At 47.1% G+C, this 20,204-nt stretch overlaps 3 protein-coding genes across 3 annotated transcripts in view; 1 reads left to right on the top strand and 2 right to left on the bottom strand.

Moving 5' to 3' along the window:
• The window catches only part of LOC109471820 (mitogen-activated protein kinase kinase kinase 2-like), a 16,445-nt gene extending 9,499 nt beyond the window's left edge, over positions 1 to 6,946 (bottom strand). Inside the window, exons 1-7 of the mRNA XM_019771177.1 lie at positions 6,265 to 6,946; positions 4,854 to 4,907; positions 2,720 to 2,861; positions 2,320 to 2,419; positions 2,052 to 2,228; positions 1,439 to 1,459; positions 530 to 841 (exon numbers count right to left, since the gene is read on the bottom strand). Of these exons, the coding sequence (XP_019626736.1) occupies positions 530 to 841; positions 1,439 to 1,459; positions 2,052 to 2,228; positions 2,320 to 2,419; positions 2,720 to 2,861; positions 4,854 to 4,857 (756 nt within the window). The 5' untranslated portion in view covers positions 4,858 to 4,907; positions 6,265 to 6,946. The remainder of the gene's footprint in view (positions 1 to 529; positions 842 to 1,438; positions 1,460 to 2,051; positions 2,229 to 2,319; positions 2,420 to 2,719; positions 2,862 to 4,853; positions 4,908 to 6,264) is intronic.
• Positions 6,947 to 10,641: 3,695 nt separating this feature from the next.
• Positions 10,642 to 12,997, bottom strand: LOC109471819 (cell wall protein DAN4-like). Its single transcript, XM_019771176.1, has 3 exons — positions 12,462 to 12,997; positions 11,325 to 11,460; positions 10,642 to 10,800 (listed from the first exon to the last, which is right to left on the bottom strand). Exons 1-3 carry the CDS (start codon positions 12,995 to 12,997, stop codon positions 10,642 to 10,644), a joined length of 831 nt encoding a protein of 276 aa, XP_019626735.1.
• Positions 12,998 to 13,498: 501 nt separating this feature from the next.
• LOC109471818 (transmembrane protein 230-like) lies at positions 13,499 to 16,668 on the top strand (the record flags this gene model as incomplete). The annotated part of the gene is made up of 3 exons (XM_019771173.1): positions 13,499 to 13,634; positions 15,185 to 15,295; positions 15,527 to 16,668. Coding segments are annotated over 3 exons (531 nt in total), but the record flags the coding sequence as incomplete, so codon positions are not given.
• Between the last annotated feature and the right edge of the window lie 3,536 nt (positions 16,669 to 20,204).

Genomic DNA, 20,204 nt, shown 5'->3' with positions numbered 1-20,204 from the left:
ACCTTCTACTTGTGCCTTGGAAGCTACAATGTGGAGTTTGTTACAGTGTAGCTGCTAGGATAAGCTTGGACCTGGGGATGGGCACCGGCTTCGAGCCTGTCTCTGTAAACACAACACACTTTCACTTAACTTTCACTTAACCAGGACGTTGCTGGTAACTTTCAATGAACCAGGCTGTTAACTTCTGAATTATACACACTTAGTAATACCCATCATCACAGGTCTGTATTTGTTTCCCTCCCACACAAGAACTTGTACAATTATTATCATCAAGAACAGAACAACATCATGAACAAGAATAACATCATGAACTAAAATAATATGAACAAGAAAAATATCATGAACAAGAAAAACATCATGAACAAGAAGTGTTCTATGCCAAAGTAACAAACTTCTTCTAGAAGGAAAACACCATCTCATGTGGCATAAGAAGGAAAAGACAACGTTAAGAAAGGAAAAAAAGTAAAAGTTGTCCCAAAGACAGAAGATAAATAAGGAGGGCACGTCCACGTCTTGACTAGAGTCTTACGGCTTCCTCCCCCTCCTCCGCAGGTTCCTCCAAGGCTTCGGCCTCGGAACCGGCCTCCTTAATGCACTCCTCAATGTCTTCCTGGGGCGGGACTGAAGACGTGTCCGATATGGCCTCTTTTGCTGAGTCGTCAGGAATGCTGGTGTCTTCCTTAACGGAGGAAGTGTCGGAGTTGTGCTCCTTCACAGACGAAGTGTCTGAAACGGCCTCCTTCACGTCCTCCTTAGCCGACGTGCTGCCGGTGTCTCCCACTGAAGCCGCCTCCGACGTGTCTTCCCGCGTCGACACCGACACTTCAGACGCCGTGTCCTCCTTAAGGAGGTCCAAGCCGCAGGAGGAGCGGAGAAGTCGTGCGTTAGAGTAAGGAATAAGGCAAGACGTGAGCTGAAGTTAGTCAAGAAGTCTGACATCTACACTGAACACTGTTAGTTACAGGCAAGATCAGCAAGGATTCAACAAGTCTGGTTATAAACAGGAATAATACTAGATCACAGGTGTGCTTTCCTTGAGTTGTTTTGTGTACATGTTTCTATATGTTGTTTCTATGTGTTGTTTCTATGTGTTGTTTCTATGTGTTGTTTCTATGTGTATTATTTACATGTGCTGTTTCTATGTGCTGTTTCTATGTTGTTCACGTGTGTTGTTTATGTGTGTTGTTTCTATGTGTTGTTTACAGGTGTTGTTCACGTGTTGTTTACACGTGTTTACATGTGTTGTTTACACGTGTTGTTTACACACGTTTACATGTGTTATTTACACGTGTTGTTTACACATGTTGTTTACATGTGTTGTTTACATGTGTTGTTTACATGTGTTGTTTACACATGTTGTTTACACGTGTTGTTTACATGTGTTGTACACGTGTTGTTTACAACTTTTACTTCCTAAGTTAGAGGAGAAAATGCTTACAGGAATGCTGCAGGTGTCCTCCTGAGGGCAGAGGTGAAAGGGCAGAGGTTAGAGGTAAGAATGTACCAAGAAACAAGCCAGACAAACTTTCCCCTGCTAACAGCACAGAGGTCATGGGTCATCATGGACCGTGGGTCATCATGGACCGTGGGTCATCATGGACCGTGGGTCGGTCACTAGGCGACCCAGCAGCGTGGGTTAACCCATATGGGTTATGAATGGTACTTACACTTGTGGGTGGGGGAAGGGTTAGGAACTGTACTTACACTTGTGGGTGGGTAGAAGAACTGTACTTACACTTGTGGGTGGGTAGAAGAACTGTACTTACACTTGTGGGTGGGTAGAAGAACTGTACGTGGGTGGGTAGAAGAACTGTACTTACAACTTACACTAGTGGGTGGGTGGAAGAACTGTACTTACACTTGTGGGAGACTGTACTTACACTTGTGGGTGGGTGGAAGGGTGGGTTATGGGTTACTTACACTTGTGGGTGGGTGGAAGAGTGGGTTATGGGTTACTTACACTTGTGGGTGGGTGGAAGGGTTAGGAACTGTACTTACACTTGTGGGTGGGTGGAAGAGTGGGTTATGGGTTAGGTACCATGTAGACTTACACTTGTGGGTGGGTGGAAGAGGTCCCGTAGCGGCCCGTGGGGCGGCCCTTGCGGTGACCCCGGAGGCGTGGGGTTCTCCTTGCATAGGTAGATGCGCAGGCTCTTCATGTGGGGGTTGTGGTCCAGCAGGATGATCGCCTTCTCAAGGTCAGACTGGTTCAGGATCGGAATGGAAATCTGCAGGGCACAGGTCAAAGGTTAGGTAAAGGTCAGGTCAGGTGCAAAGGTTAGAGTGCATAGGAAAGGAAATCTACAACTGAACTCTGACCTCAGTGTTAGTGTAGAACATGGTGAGTAGCTGCCCGTATGCCGTCTTCACTTTACTCTGCAAGTCCTGGAAGTTGACTGGTCGGGGGACCTGGATAATTCTGGGGGGACAAAAAGAACAGATGTGAAGTACAACAACAAATAAGTTCCGACGTGCAACCCTGTGTCTAACCTGTGCCTGTAGCTTCATGGTTGCAGTCAGGGTTCTGGACTGACAAAGATTTGACATTCTTGTACGTGTAGTCTTCTTGGATTATGTATGGGCAATGATTTTAAATGTGTTTGCAGCAAAAAAAAATATGGTTGTGTCCAATGCATTTCTCTGTAATTGTGCATGTGGTGTGCCATTGTGTCAGACGTGTTTCTGGAGCAAAACTACATGACAGGAACAGAAGACGAACCTTTTCTCGCCCTGGAACTCGAACTTGACCCTGACGTCTGTCTGTGAGGAGGATTTGGCGCTGGAATGTGACTTGTGCCACGCCGACTGCTTCATGCCTGCAGCCAGGTCATTCTTGATGGAGTTCAAAGCCTCTTTTTCATCTGAAACAAAAATTAACATCAATCAGCGACTAGATATTTGCTGCTTCCCCCAATGTGACGGGTAGGGAGCACTGTGCTCTTCATCATCATCATCATCATCATTCATCCTCCATAATAGAGGTGGAGCATACAAAGTTAGCTCGCCAAAACTGTGCTCTTAACTTACAAAATTAGTCTGGAGATCTGCATATTGGAGCCATGGTTACATGTAACAGTTCTATACTGACCCACGGTTACAGTAAAAGTTTTATACTGACCCATGGTTACAGTAAAGTTCTATACTGACACACAGTAACAGTAAAAGTTCTATAATGACCCACGGTTACAGTAAAAGTTCTATACTGACCCATGGTAACAGTAACAGTTCTATACTGACCCATGGTAAAGTTCTATACTGACCCATGGTTACAGTTAAAGTTCTATACCAGTGTTTCCGCCAGAGGGCCGTCCACCCGTCATATGACGGCCTGGTGTCGTTTTGGACGGCCTGAACTCGGACAGAGGCCGTCCTCTTAAAAAATTTCTAGACTCGGAAAAATCAGAGAAATTGACAGTCTTTGTTTTGTTGCTGTAGACGAGGACGCCGTCCAAGGCAAGAAAGACACGTTGTTTGTTTTGCTATTGTTATCATGCTGACGAACAATTGATGTCGGCGCCTTTCGCATACGTTAATCTCATTAAAACCCGTTTTTCAAGTCTCCATCCGGTAAAATGTATCCACAAACATTTTTCCTCGAACAGAATCATTTCGGATTTGAAAATTCTCTTTTGGGAGTTACGTTTTTGTTTTTGATGGTGTTGTAGCGGGCGGGTTGCATGAATCCACGCCGCCGCAGTTCGCTATCCACGCCGCGGTTCGCTAACACTTCCGGCTTCCTTGAATACGCGAAATGCACCACAAATCGGCATATGGATGCATACATTTTCCCCAGAATTCTTCATAATGAATTTCTTTAATGGAATGTTACTAATTAGCGGTAGAAACACCGTAGAAAGTAGCGTAGTGTAACTCTCTTCGCCAACAAACAAATTCTACAGCTATGCCGGCAAAGATGGCTCTATCCAATCAGAGCGCAGGTCATATGAGGTCAACCAATCAGAGCGTAGAGTTCACGCTGCTACTTACATATTAATGACAAAATGGCGCGTATTTCCTTCTCCGGCGAGGTTGAGAATGTGCGCTGCAAGTTTATTTTTCCGGCGATTTTCTGACTTTTAACGCCGATTTTTCGCACGCTACGATCACACTACCATTTGACACTGTACTGGAGACAACAGATGAGTGATCATTTTACAATCAAGGAGCATTTTTGTTGAATGAAACAGCAATGAAAGCTACGATACAGCCAATTATTTTTCAAAATTTGTCTCGTGTATGAGATAAGATGACGTTTCTTTACATGTTTTGATGTATTTTTGGCTTGATATTAACTAGTAATTCGTAGCGGAAATGTACGGAAGAAGTACGAGTACGAACGAAGCAAGGCTCTTCACTATTAAAAATCCGGCTAGCGCGGGCGCTACCGGAGGTTATAATTAAATGATGCCGATGTTTGGCGTTTTGCAGCAGAGTTTTGCAACAGTATAATTTCCTGACGATACGTTTGCCATCTGTAACAGTGTTTTTATGTCAATACAAAAAATGTGGAATGCTTGTGGACAGTTTCAACTTGTAAACAAGTGTAAACAAATGCCCCGCCCCCTCAGTTAATTTTCGCGACGTGTTCCCTAAGTTAATTAATTTTCGCGACCCGGCCCTTCCCAACTGGACGGCCTCTCAGCTGCAGTCTGGCGGAAACACTGTTCTATACTGACCCACAGTTACAGTAAAAGTTATACTGACCCATGGTTACACTTAAAGTTCTATACTGACCCATGGTTACAGTAAAAGTTCTATACTGACCCACGGTTACAGTAAAAGTTTTATACTGACCCATGGTGACAGTAAATGTTCTATACTGACCCATGGTACAGTAAATGTTCTATACTGACCCATGGTGATGTCCGTCTGTTGTGTCACTCATCAATCTTCAGACCTGCACAGACCTGAAGGAAATAAACATTTCTGTTGCTTTACTTACTTTAACATTTAACTTGCAGGTACGGCCTATAGCTATGATGATAGCATGATCATTTAATATGTCAATTAACATAATGTTACATACATGTACAAACTGTGCTGTACAGATACATGCATACAATGTATGTTTATATATCGGTGCTTCACATACACATATAAACAATGTCCTGTACATTCACCTATTATGTGCTATATAAATATACATGTATACAATGTTCTGTACAGGTATACATGCTATGTGCTGTACAAACATACACATGTGCGTGCTGACATTACAACCAATCTTATGTGGGGGCGTGTTTACATGGGGGAGGGGTCGAGCTAAGGATGGACATTTTTGCAGTTTCTGACATCAAGATTGTATTTTCTGACACCGGGTTACTGATCTGTCAGACGTTTTAGACAAACAGGGCCGGTTGCTGACAAGCTGTCTGTCTGTTCCCGAGCCTATGTACTGGTACAAGTATACAATGCCCTGTACAGGTATACATATATCATGTACTGTACAAAATATATACATGTATATAAAGTGCTGTACTGACATCAGGGACAGTTTTACCAGGATGGTGGGACAGTGTAACCTGTATGGTGTTTAGGAGGTGAACAGTAAGAGCAGGTACCGAGCCCCTAGCTCCCCGGGCGGCCGTGCTTTGATGTCGGGGCTGGGTGCTGCAGGCTCCGCCGCCTTTTGTGCCGCTCCAGTGACGCTGTGCGGACTGGAATGTCCCGCCCCCCACCCCACCTGCAGGTACCCTCCGCAAATAACCGGCTCAAAACACGACATCGCGGCGACTCACGGGCACAACTAACCCAGAACTCACGCTAACATGGACAGACGGAGCCTTTACATGGACGGAACCGGCCTTACTGCGGGCAGAACTCGGCCTGCTGGTACGGAAAAACACGAACACCTGAGCCTAACCAGCCGCCATGGCGTGTTTATTATGGTATAGCCGACTCGGCACGGCTACAGGGGGAGGGGGGACGGGTTTACCCCCGACTAGCCACGACAAACTGCCGACAAACTCCCGATTTGTGGCGGACTGGGGCGGTCTGAGCGCGTAGCAGGCTGGAGGGCAGACCTGAGGAGGCGGTACGCAAACTGCACCACCGTCCCAACATCCGCCATCTTTAAACCACAAAAAAATATGGTGGCTGGCTGCTTCTAACACGGGATCATGTACAACGGAAGGGGGAAATCACGCACAGAATCCTGATTATACAGGGTAGGGGTGGGTTTGGGGAGGGGGGATTTTGTGTGTTAGTCGTTAGAGGCGTGTAAAATTGGCTGTGTTGGCAGGAAAGTCAGTACTACACACTTACCTGACAGAAGAGCAAATATGGCAGGTAATGTCCACAGTAGTGAGTCCTGGGTCACAGTGGAGGGTTGTTGTGCGACAATCGGGGCACAGTCGTGCGCAGGTCGGGTCCCACACACACACAGGCGGTACGACAGGGCCCGGACATGCACGGGGAGGCAAGATGGCAGCTCTGGCCGGGAACAGTCGCTAGGAAGTCTGGCGGGTTCCGATCAGTGGAAACAAACATGGAGGGATCGCGCCTCGGACAGGAACCAGCAGGCCTGGCAAACAGGCCGTACATCCGCGGCAAACGGGGACACAGGCGCGCATCCAGGCATCCTACGAACGGGCAAACATCTCCCTCACTCACAGTACATTCCACAGGGCGTGATCTGCCGCGAAAACGCACAAAATCCCGCACTTTTGTCGCGATGGTTCAGGTTATATGTTCTGCCGAAATCCCAGGTCTAGCTGATGCTGTCACAAACGCTACAAATTAGTTGTTTATCTAACGTTTAAAAAGTAACTACCATGTATATAAAATCTATCACCAACATTTTATCAATGATCATCAAAATAATATATGGTGCACAGTAGACAACTATATTATGATGTTTTGCTTCGGTAGATTTAGCTGTCTAGTTTCTGGTGCGTGTTGCTGCGGTGCCATCCTTCTGGCAGAACCATGACGTCACCGTGTTTACCTCATGACGTCATCCACTGGGTCACAAGGTTCTTGAGTTTTGGCGCCAGAAAAAGGTGAAAAACTGGAGTTTTCGCGGGACAAATATTTGTGTATTTCAGTTCCATTGACGGGAAATTGAACATAATCGTTCAGGAATGGATACTGCGAGTAAAATATCGTTTGGACATCTGCGAATCCCGCTTTAACATAGCCCATTCGGATGCAGGCCTGCTGTATCTCAGATTAGACTAGTGAAGCGCACTTTTAAACCGTATAAAAACAAGTAGTAGTAGACTGGTTTATTTATATCAAACATGTTTGCAGCCCTAGGGCTGAATTGCACAGCTTTTACAAAACACTGTACCAATTGTGCCACATAATGATTAAAATACATTATACATTACTTAAAATACACAGCAATACTTATAAACCAGGAGGTGAAATAAACTATAAACCTCGGAAGCCTCACTAGCTGCAAAACCAAACCGTCTCGCCATCAGACATGGGAAATCTGGGTTTGCTTCCTATTACGGTCCTGAAGATAATTTTAAAATAATTTAGAGGTCTGGCTGTTAGAAGCGCAACCAGGAGCCCATCTGCTAAGCCTGTGGCTATTGCGTGGCATTGCGCAGGCATTTTCTCCTTTTCTTCGGCCGAAGTGATCTGACTAATACAGTTTAACAATGTAAAACTTATGTGCACCGAGACACTTGTATTTTCAACATCATATTTCAATTATAACGGAAAACATTGAACAAGCACAAGAAGTGCAATGGTTACTACAAATTGACCGTTTATATTCCTCTTTTGAACAACGCCCACCGAGCCTTATTAGGCTAATCTGTCTGTCAAGGTGCCAAAAACACCTTACGGATTTGGTGCGCCGATGTGACAACATCTCATATTGGCCAGAGAACCGTAAATTTTTTTTTTTTTTTGAACAACAACAAAATGAGAACATGTTGGAAAACGATTCTCCAACGTTTTACTCACTCAGATGTGAAACGTATTATTCTCAGCAGTTGGCAGTTCTGAAGCTGCCCGCTAGGGGGCGTAAGAAGCACGCGAACAGCCCGCCCGCCTTCCCTGGCCTTGGTGCTGACCCGGGTCAACAGAGAGCCTGCTGGGAGCGGAAATGCGTCTCACTGCGACATATCTAACCAACAGCGTTAGAAATATCGGACACAAACACATGTAAGAATCTTCTGGCGAGGGGTGATTTTCGAGGAACGACATTCCAATTATTTCTGCACGACGCTTGTAGATTTCTCCTATCCTCTATCAGGCACCACGGATCGCTAAAAATGGCCAGAATAAAAGGACTATAGTACCAGGGGAGTCAGTCGGCCAGAGGGAACATTGTCGCTAAGTGTACCCTCTCTGGCCGGCTAATACCCCTGGTATTATATTCCCTTTATTTTGGCCAATTCCTACTACTAGTATTTTTTCAGCGATCCGCGGTGCCTGGTAGAAGCTAGTTTTCTCCCGATGAGTACCCTGTTTGTATTCCTAAATTTACTGTTTGAAAAATGCGAGATGATTATTGGGAAGGCAGTCTTCCTGCGGCCCGCGTTACCCACAGGTTTTACTTCGTCAGTCGCAGGTAGAAAACTAACCCTCGCCCCAAACAGTGGACCCTAAACATCAGAATGGACCCTTCCAAAAAAGAACGGGCATGGATGGAACAAGGATCGTCCGTGACTTTCAGAAGTCACGTGCTTTATTGAACAAAAAGTGAACATTTCTAAAACTGAACATGTGTAGATCTATGGCAGAAAATTTGTAGTACAAATCGACAGCTTGCAGCGCCCAGAGATGCACCAAGGAGATTACAATGAAATCTGTACATCATCGAGAGTTCTTAATTTAAGTTTAATTCTTCAACAAAAATTGTAAGGTAAGACTGAAACAAAAGCGCAGAACAGTCATCACGACTGAAGCTATTTACATGTTATTTAGCGAAAACGTCTCCGTGTTCTGGAGACACTCTGGGCCTGACACTAACCCTTCCCCTGCCCCAATGGCACCCACATGCACTGATACAGGATGAGGATGTGTTTGCTATTCCTACAACTACGTATACCCCCTCACGTTTTCCTCTTCCTCCGGAACTTGCCCCGTGTTTTCTCCCTCTGGAGCTACTCCACGTCATGTTTTCCTCTTCATCCGGAGCCCCTCAAGTTTTCCTCTTCCTCCTTACCCACGGTCCCGGGGGACTTCCCCAGGGGGGTGGTGCGCACCATCAGCGCTGTGACGGACCGCTTCACCTGGGGGGTGGGGACATCCGGGGCCTCCGCCTTCGCGTAGCTGTGGTACATCTCCGTCACCGACTTCGGCGGCGGCTTTTTGGCGGGAGACTTTTCCGCGGGTTTCAGCTGTTTGGCGGGAGATCTGTCCGGAGTTTTGTGTGCAGAAGTTTTGGCGGGGGATTGTGCAGGTTTGGTTTCAGCGGGCTCAGGTTTGGGTGTCGTCTGAGTGATGGAAACGGCACAAGATGGGGAGGGGGGCGGGGCCGGTTTGTTCGGGTAAACAACAATGTACTTTTTGGGCGTGTTGACGACGGCGGAGTGGATGGTGGCGATGTTTTTCAGCGTGTTGGCCGCGCTGCTGGTCTGGGCGATAGTCTTGGCGGCCAGGGCGGGTTTACTGGCGGGACTGGCGGGAGGTTTGGGGGCAGCATTCAGGCTGTACACGCTGTCTATCTTCAGCGCTGTTCCCTCCCCGGTCTCGCTGCGGACTGGAGACGCCTCGCTTTTAACCGGAGACGCCGCCGACTCGGTCTCGGAGCCGGAGCCGGGCTCATCAGTCCTCGCGAGACTTCCTTCCGAGGCTGACGTCACGCCGCCAGCAGTGCTGTTGGATGCGGTCACTTGAGTCTGGTTCGTGGCCGTGCTGGTAGATGCGGTCACTTGAGTCGGCGTGGCGGGAGACACCGCCTGAACGGCATCCGAACTAACTTTTACCGCCGCCTTTACGGCATCCGAACTAACCACTACCTGTCCGGAAGCGGAAGTGACCGTGGCTGCGGCGGCGCTGGACTTGAGCGCGTCCACGGGAATGTGCGTGGTGGTGGGGCAGGGGATCAGCTTGTAGGGCTGTCCGTTAATCAGCACCACGTTTTCGCTCTGTTGCACCATGGACACCTGTTTGGGCGCGGGTTTGTTGGGGAGGAGTTGGGCGGCTGTCGGGGCGGCGGCAAGGCGGGAAGTCTGCGGGCCGGTCCTGATTGGCGCCGGGGCCGAGACGGTGCCGGTTTGCGGTACGAACACGATCTTGTGCTGTCCCGCCGACGTGGTGACCATGGGCCTCCCGACGGGGACAGCAGACGGCTGCGTCTTCAGGACCGAGGTCTTGGCCGAGGGTTTGACGGTGGGCGTGACCACGGCCACGTTGCCGAGGGTCGCGCTGGTCCGAGGGCCCAGACTCTGCGTCACGCCTGTGGACGGGCCGGACACGACCACCAGCCGCGTGTTGGGACCGATCGTTAGTGTTCCTCCCGGGGGAGGAGGCGTCACTTTGATGATGTTGTAGACAGCTGAGGTACTCGGCATGGAGGCGGCAGGGTGGAGAACGGGCGGTTTGGCCGGAGGCGTGCTGAGCTTAGTCCCCGGGACGGCAGCCGGGGGCGTGCCGGGGACGAGCGTAATCCCCGGGGCGACGGCCTGGGGCGTGACGGGCTTACTTCCCGACGGGACGGCCGAGTAGGTACCGGGCTTACTGACCGGGGCGACTCCCAGCGGCGACGGTGGGCGGCACGGCGATCACCTTCTGCACGGCGCCTGTCGGGCCGGACGCGCTGCTCATGGCCACAGCGGTTCCCGGGCTGCCGACTGTCCCCGGAGGCTTCCCGTCCTTCCCCGTTGGTTGCGGCCGCTGGTGCAGGGAGCACGTGCACCACCGCCGAGCCTCCCGTGGCCGGGCCGGTAACGCCCACGGGACTGCCGGGCTGCGGCGTCACCTTCACCTGCTGCAGAAGGAACTTACTGCTCCCGGCCGGCAGCCGCGCCGACCCGCTCACGGCTCAGCTACCTGGAGAAACCCCCGTTCAACATGCAATCTCAACGCCGGAGGCACCTGGGGAAACAACAACACGCCGTAAGCAACAAATAAACAACAATATGCCGTAAACAAACAAGCCGGAAAAAACAAGACAACACATTATAAACAAGTACACAACACACCGTAAACAACAAATAAAAACGCATCGTAAACAACAAAAAGTATCATACTTTATCGTTTTAACGCCGATAATCTTTAGAATGAATTGTTCTTTTATAAATGCACTGTAAAATCAGCGCAATTTAGTCTTGATGACTACAAAGTTGATTGTACAAATAAGTTTGAGTTTACAAGTAAACAACATGCATGCAGAAAGGCGTGAGTTGAGGTGTGCTTACCGTCTTGGTGACGACCTTGGCGCCTGGCGGCAGCATGTTGAGCGGGACCAGCAGTCGGCAGGGAACCCCGTTCTGCACTACCGGCACCACCTGGTACAACTGGTGGGTCCCTCCGGGCGCAGCTACAGCGGCAGGGCTGGGGGAACAAACGGGACGGTAAGGTAAGGTATGGTTACTAGCAGATCATACGGTGGCAGGGAACCGTTTGCCACAGGTACCACCTGGTACAGGTCCCGCAGCTACAGCGGCAGGGCTGGGGGAACAAACAGGACGGTAAGGTAAGGTATGGTTACTAGCGGGACCAGCAGGCGGCAGGGAACCCCGTTCTGACCACAGGTACCACCTGTACAACTGGTGCGTCCCGCCGGGCGCAGCTACAGCGGCAGGGCTGGGGGAACAAACAGGACGGTAAGGTAAGGTATGGTTACTAGCGGGACCAGCAGGCGGCAGGGAACCCCGTTCTGCACCACAGGTACCACCTTGTACAGCTGGTTCGTCCCGGTACCACTAACGGACGGGTTATTATTGTGCGTTATGGTTATTATTGTGCGTTATGGTTATTATTGTGCGTTAGGGTTATTATTGCGCGTTATGGTTATTATTGTGCGTTATGTTTATTATTGTGCGTTATGAATATTGAGCGGGACCCACAATGTGTTCCTGTCCTTTGGAATGGATTTTGGTATTCTGTGACATAAGTATCGTTTTCTTTTTTTTAATTTTAACGGCACAAATTTGATTATTTTGCAGCTACTTTGTACGATTTACAGTATGTTTGAAAACCTTTTTTGTTTTTTGGAAACGGACGGAAATTGATGCGCGCGCGCCTGTCATCCATATAATTAAATCAACTTGGCCTTAGACTTGTGTTGTCAGTCCGAAAAAATAAAGATTGCATTTCTAATTCCCGTTACCGGACCGCGAGTTTACGTAAGACATACAGAAACGTCGTAATGAAGTCGTAAAAACAGCCTCGATCATATTTAAAGGAAACCTCGAATTTTCTAGGTCGGTGGGATACTAGTATCCGAAAAACAGACCAGTAACGTTACACTGCTATAACTCATACATAAAGTAGGTACACATAAAGTTGTAGAAAAAGTATGTAACCCAGAGCACAGGGACGGTGGTTCTTACCTGGTCACTACGCTGGACTGCACCACTGCAGCGGCGGGGGTCACGTGACCAGACGTTGTGGCTACGGCAGTCACGTGACTTGAGGCTGTAGATTTGCTGGTCACGTGAGTCGACGTTGTAGCTGAGGTGGTCACGTGAGTCGAGGCTGTGGCTACGCTGGTCACGTGAGTCGAGGCTGTAGCTACGGTAGTCACGTGATCCGAAGTTGTAGCTTTGCTGGTCACGTGATCGGAAGTTCTAGCTACACTGGTCACGTGATCCGAAGTTGTATCTTTGCTGGTCACGTGATCTGAAGTTGTCTCTACGCTGGTCACGTGATCTGAAGTTGTCTCTACGCTGCTAGACGTGCAGGTTACGTCACTCGATGTCGTGGTTGTGTTTGTCACGTGGTCCGATGTTGGTGACGCGCTTGTGACGTCGTGCGACGTAACAGGAACTAACGTCACCATGTCGGTGTGTTCACCGTCTGACGCATCTGTGCGCAGTCCTTGCGCCTGGCACGCACAATCGGAGACTCCGCACAGTAGCAGGCTCATGACGCCATGTCTATATAACCTGATCATACACGGATTCTCCTACCAACAGGCATGTTTGCAGCTGCGCAGAAGTCTTTGCGCATGACGTAGGCTGATCCATGCACAGCAGGATTTGTGAGTGAAAATTACTCAGTTTGACCTTCACAAACTTCGTCAATACGAGCGAGAGAAAACAAGCAAGATTCAATCCATACACTTCATATTAATTTTTTGTGTTTTTGCGAACGATTTTTCATGTAAATATGACCCAAAAATCGGTACTCGTCCCGGCATGCCACATGTCGATGCGAACATCGCCGACCCGGAAGTAAACTATACGCGCAAAGGTCATCCGAAACCCACCAATCAGGAGGCGCCGAACGCGCTCGTCACGTGAGGAGGTTACTTCCGGCTGCCTCTTGTTTGGGACGTGCCGATATTTTGTGTATTACATGGCGGCAGCAGTACACATGTTGTAGCTTCCGTATCTGTGCTCATAATACTGCGGATGGGAGCTTATAATACTGCGTAAAACTTCAGCTAGATTTTCTTGCGATTTTCTCCCCTACAGCAGGTTTATGTGAGTCGGGAATCGTTGCGCTTCGGCCGGCGTCTCCACGCGAACCTACGAGCTTACAGCGGTTCACTTGTCGGACACGTACGTATAGAATAATATTCCACCTGTACACAGTACAGGATCCTGTTTCATACGGACACGTAGTCTCTTAGTGTCTGACTTCCTTGTTTGTGCATGGAAGTCTGTCTTAATCTATCTTTATTATTAACGCTATATACGTTACAGATAGTGGCAAAGCCCTCGATAGGGCATCACGCCCACTGTGCGCGTACTTACAGATACAGATACTGGGCAAAGCCCTCCGATGATAGGACATCACGCCCACTGTGCGCGTACGTATAGAATAATATTCCACCTGTGCACACTGTTTAATACGGACACGTAGTCTGTTATAGTGTCTGGCTCCCCAGTTTGTGCATGTATTCACAGCACACGGCAAGTCTATAATCTACAAGTATATAACGTTACATTACATAGGGCATCACGCCCACTGTGCACGGCTGGTGCGGCCGGTGGCGTGGCGTGAAAAAGGTGTCTATATTAATAAACAAAGCAACACATATATTTGGTGCAATGGTGAATGGTATATCCCGACTGCATCTGGGAGCCAGGGGAAGTCTATGGGCTTCATTGTGACGAAAACGCGCACGAAGACACGAGGCAATATTATCGGAACACCCCCATGCCTGTCCACGTACAGTGAAACAGCACCAATATATAATACATGCCAGATCGCTTCCATAACGCTTTGGATTGGACATTTGGAGACGCGCGAATATTTGTGCCATAAATAAACCTATAACAGCCGATCAAAACTCATCACCGGCATTACTTAGGAATAGTAACCATCACACTTCTTTTCTTTCCAGCCTTTGCTTGTTGCGTGTCGCTGTGAGAAAATCGATAGTAAAAGCAGCACATGTTTGTCACTGTTCGCTTTAATGGTGATAACAGCGCATCCACGCACGCCGCCGTCTTTCCAGAGAAACAGCCACTCCTTGTTTTGATATTAAACTTTCCTCTGTGGTCCTTTTTGTACGTGGTGCTGTTCAACTTACCTTCACATGAAGTTCTTTTGTTTATTGTTGCTTTGTTTTGTTTTGTTTCGTTTTTGTTTTGTTGATCTTTGACCCTCGACCCTTTGAACACAAACAAAGCGTCTTGTTTGAAATAAGCAGCTCAATTCTCGCTGCTTTTTCTGTAACAAGTTTTAAATCTGTGTCGAATCAGGCACTTTTTTGCTTTTTTTAATCTATTCCTGACACCAGAAAGCAAACCTTATAGCAGGAATAAAACTCCCTGAATTACAGAAAATTTGCGTACACAAATTACAACAGATGAGGCAGGCGATACACATGTATATACATCCCTAATACACATTATAATACATCATTTTTATACTAAGCAAACCTTCTGACTTTTGTACAGCTGAGGTTTGGAAAACATATATTGTTATTTTCCTGTAAAACGGAACACGACGCATAGAAAACAGATCGGCGCCTGAGTGGCTTTGCTGGTTTGCTTGGGCATAAGTTGACTTAGTCTCTACCAGGCCTCACAAGCCGCTAGAAATTGGCCAAATAGAGAGTGTTTCTTACACTGCTAATGCCTGCCGTCATGTCTCCCCACAGCCGCCCACAGGTCCCGACTGTCGGTTCCCGCCATGAAGATGCGAAGCTCCCGGCCGAACCCCGCCGGGGCGCGCTACCAGCGCCTGCCGCAGTCGGACGACGGATTTATAGGTACGTTTCGCATAATTTAAGTATTGCTAGATTGCTAATTGTTTATAAAATTTTCAATGTAAATGCAATAGTTTTAACCAGGGAACTATGATTAATGTTTTAACGAAGAAGTGTACTTATGAAGAAGTGTTCCAAATACGCTGCATGTATGTATACCATCAGTGTAAGCAATACGGAATTCAGCCTTGCGGCTGCGATGTATTTTAGAGAAATAAACCATTCTACTACTAGTACTAGTACTACTCGCCAGACCTACAGTGAGGGGGCGGATCCCGTACAGAGCTATCGGCCTGGCCACAGTCCTGTTCCTGCTAGGGACGGCCCTGCTGACCGTGGGCTCCCTGCTGTTAGCCGGGGTGTACATCGACCCGCAGTACTCGGACCGGACCTGGCCCGTCCTCCTGCTCGGGTTGTTAGTGTTCATCCCCGGCGGCTATCACGTCTTCATCGCCTACAACGCCTGGAGGGGCGTCAAGGGATACTCCTTCGACGACATTCCGGAGTACAACGACTAAAAATACGGAGTACAACGACTAAAAATACGGAGTACAACGACTAAAAATACGGAGTACAACGACTAAAAAGAGTACACGGGAGTACAACGACTAAAAATACGGAGTACAACGACTATAAATACGGAGTACAACGACTAAAAATCCGGAGTACAACGACTAAGTACTGCAGAAGACGGAGAACGACGTCTAAACACTGCAAAATCCGGAAAACAATGACTGGAGACAGCAAAATCCGGAAAACAACGACTACAACTGACTACAGCTGCTAATAAAAGACCACAAAATCCCGAGTATAGCGACAAAAAAATCCAGAGTACAACGACTAAATACTGAAAAATACGGAGAATGACGACTTATTGCTACAAGGACGGGGTACAGCCACTAAAGACTACAAAATCCGGACAACAGTAACTAAACACTAAAGCCTATTAGTACAACTCCTATAGCTAAGTACCTACAAACTCCGGAGTACAACGAGTAAAGACTGCCAATTCCAGACACACTAAAGACTACAAAACTTCGGAATACAACGACTATATTAATATTGTACCGTCGCGGAATATAGATAAAGACGGCAACTTCCCGCGTTCAACTTTCTAATACAAAATCCAGATGAAAACGAATGAGGTGTAACTATTGATGTTTAATCAGCCAATATTCTGTAGAAATAAATGTGAGTTTAGATCAGAGATATCCAGTCCGACTTTGGGCCAATCTTCCGAGGATATTTTGTGAACAACCCCATAAAAGTATGTAGATATCCACTAAGGCATAGTAGTTAGCTGTATGTCAGTGGTAGATTTTGAGAGTGTTCCTTATGATAATGACTATTAAAAAAAGTCAGTACTTTTGCCGAAATTTCCGACCAGACATTACTTTTGTGTTGGGGCAGTTTTAAGCACAGACAGTCGGAATGAGGGGTAGCCTCTACCAGGCTTTGGGAGGCGGCCTGAAAGAGTGGAAATTGCAATTGGCCAAATAGAGAAATAACATACCGGAGGAGTTGGCGCTAGAAAGTAGTTTGCCGCACCCGACGCGAACTGTACTCTCTAGCGGACCAACTCCCCTGGCATGTTATCTCTATTTTTGGCCAAGTTCTGCTCTTTCCGTCCGCCTCCCGAAGCCTGGCTAGGAATGAGCCACATATCGAGTCGGAAAGAGCTATCTGCACAGAACGAATCGCAACTTCTGCAACAAAATCAGGACACCTCCGAGGAATGACAAAGCAAATGACTCATGGCGCTTAATTCCGAAAAATGCTACATTCTGCACACAACAAACAAACAATTTTCAATTTCAACGAACATCACACGTAAAAAAATTCGGATGGCACCCAGGCTAGTGGGCATGTTCAACTAGGGTAAATCACTTGCATACTAGTCGCTTCTAAGACCAAACCTAGATTATGCTATAACAGAATGGAATCCATATACAAATCAGAATGGTAATATTCGTAAAGTAAATGCAAAATGTTTCCCTCCACGTGGTCTAACCTAACAAACGTAACTACTGTTCTGTTAATTTGTACTCAAACACAGTAAAAATATGGTGACGCACTAGTCCAACACTGCCCTGCAACTTGCGACACAATGTAACCCAACACCACAGGGTGTTGCTACAGCACCAGTTACCATGGTGACAGACGTCTGGTCCAGGTCATTGCCATTATGTGTTTGGAACGGAAGAAGAAGAAAAACAATTTTTGTTTGTTTGTTTGTTTTTTGCTTCTGCGAAAGTAAACATAAACAAGGAAAGGTTACAGAAATAAATTCAACTGCGATAGGGGTAGCCTCTACCAGGCTTCAGGAGGCGACTGGAAAGAATAGAAATCGGATAATTAGAGATAACATGCCGAGGGGAGTAGGTCCACTAGAGAGCACCCCAAAACTGTAAACTCTCTAGCGGACCAACTCCCCCGGCATGTTATCTCTCTCTATTTATCCGATTTCAGCTCTTTCCAGCCGCTTCCCGAAACCTGGTAGAGACTACGATAGTGATGCTTGTTTGTGGCACGGAAATGAGCACAAATCTACAGTAGATGTCACACGAAAACAAGAAAAATATCTTGACCATGCAAGACGTACAAAATTGCTAATAAACTTATGGGGGCGAAAGGAGAGTTTTATTAGACTGATTTGGCAAGATTTAATATCATATCGGGATGGAAAGCAATACTATTAATTGTCACTATTTGCTTTGCAATAAATGATCCGAAAATGCCACACATATCCATACTGCAACTTATTGTGGTTTTGTTGGGTAGCAAATGCTCCTGTTAATGGAAGATAAGAACGATTTGTTATTCCTTTTCACTACATCGCCTGACAATTTTGATCAGTAGAAGCAGCGGCGTCAACGTAAAACATGTGAGGAATACACATGCTCATAGCTGTGGTTATAAATATTGACCGTCAGCTTATTTATAAACTGGAAGGACCAGGCCAAATCTGTGCTAGGGAAACTGAGGCGATCATTATCTATAATGAAACATGTCAACAGCCGCACTATGTACACTGCCATCTTTCTACCACACATAACAGGACACTGCTCTAGACCAGAATATACAGGAGATACAACAAACTGCCTCTCTACGTGCTCCAGATGTGTCTCTACTATAGAGACCAAAGTACAAGGGCACCAGACAAAGCTCAAGCAATCAAGTGGTTAATTTAATTGTCCTAAAACCTTAGCAAGCTACAGAGCTTTAGGCTACAAGATCCATTGCCTACCGTGGACCGATCTGCCTGCAACAGCACAGGTCTACAACCAGTCACACAGAGGCCTCATCTCAGGAATTAAGAGACTCTAGGCAACTTTGGTTCGTTACAGTTTGCCAGTGTTTTGTTTATTCCTGTGTACCTACATGAACATTTAACATTCACGATAGGGAGTTTGCAGCGACGTCACCATTCCGAAAGCCTTTGCAGGTTGTTTGTAGGCCGGTTGTGACACCTGTTTGGAGTTCAGTTACTGAAACCCTTCAAAAGCGACGCATCGCGCTCGTCTGCTGAACTGCATAAACTAAAACAGCTCATTGCAAGGCGGGACAAGGGCTAAGCTTCAGCAGATATTATATGTGTCGGTTTATCTTCAGTTCTTCTGAACTTACCATACATTGTACCTATCTAAAACAAGAGAACTCCAAGACGAGATCTGAATAGGGTTGATGAAGAGACAGAGTACGTCTTGAAAGCTCCCCAGCATAGCTGAACTTTTGTTGTGTGTTGTAGTATAAATATTTTGTCAAAAGTACATCACCTGCTGTTATGTTGCCCAATAAAGCTTGCTGGAATGACTGATTGCTTGATTGATTGATTGTGATGGCACCATTATTTGTGGGTCACAGATGACAGGTATTGTTACTACGGTAGTGAAGTGAGGAAAAGACTCAAATTTCCTACCGTTTCAGCCGGCTGCCGAGTCATGGCTGTGAGGCTCTGACTTCGTGACGGGTGGATCCGATGTGAATGCACAAAACTGGCAGTCCCTGGTGACTTGCGGCACATCCAGTGATGTTCGTCCATCGTTGGTAAACCCAGCAGCTAGGATCCGGAAAAAACGTAAACAGTGCAGAAACTCAGCATCGCAGCAAAATCAAGTCGGACTCCTAACCCTAACAACTCAACAGAAGTTCTAACACAAACCCTAACAGTACTGAAGTCCTACACAACCTTAGCAATCTGCCTGAACACTACTGATCGATCGCGTAACTCCGACCCAGCTATACAGAAGTCCCGCGGCGAACTGTGCAAAACGCTGAACTGTCATGTCGGGATGGTTTCCAGCATTCTAATGATAATGAGCTGAGACCACAGGTGATGCGCAACTACTAACCTCCAAGCAGATCCTAGGTTGGCAAAAGACAGCAAATTGGGCAGGCAGTATCCATTCGCCAGAGACGATCCATACATACGCCCCCCTCTCTGGCCAATGGATACTGCCTGGGCAATTCGATAATGTTTTTTGCCACCCTAGGATCTGCTTGGAGATTACACGCAACAACATTAATTATGTCGACTGGTGGGAGCTTTGACGCTAAAAGGCATGTCGGGGTATCTTGTATGAAAATTCCGAGGAAAAATATACAGTTTTGTTGAACTTTTGACGACTGGGATCCGTACCGGGTATTACGTAACATCACACACGGGACCATGCACCTGCCATCCCGCCGCTCCAACTACGCCGGGCCGCTGGACAAATTTTCTTAATTTTTCACGGATGAAAAAAACTGAAAGTGACACTACTACATGTCGGAACATTTTATCTGAAAAGTCTGGGGCAAACTTGTGGAAAAATCAACAACTTTCTTGAAGTTTTGACCAACCATCTAACTCATCAAGTGGCGCCGACCGCCATATGTATACACTAACATGTAGTATACAATTTAATAGTAT

This window comes from Branchiostoma belcheri, unplaced genomic scaffold (assembly GCF_001625305.1).
Source record: "Branchiostoma belcheri isolate BF01 breed outbred unplaced genomic scaffold, Haploidv18h27 scaffold26, whole genome shotgun sequence".
NCBI lineage: Eukaryota > Metazoa > Chordata > Leptocardii > Amphioxiformes > Branchiostomatidae > Branchiostoma > Branchiostoma belcheri.
The sequence above is the reverse complement of the archived record's forward strand: the minus strand, read 5'-3'. Positions and strand labels throughout refer to the sequence as shown.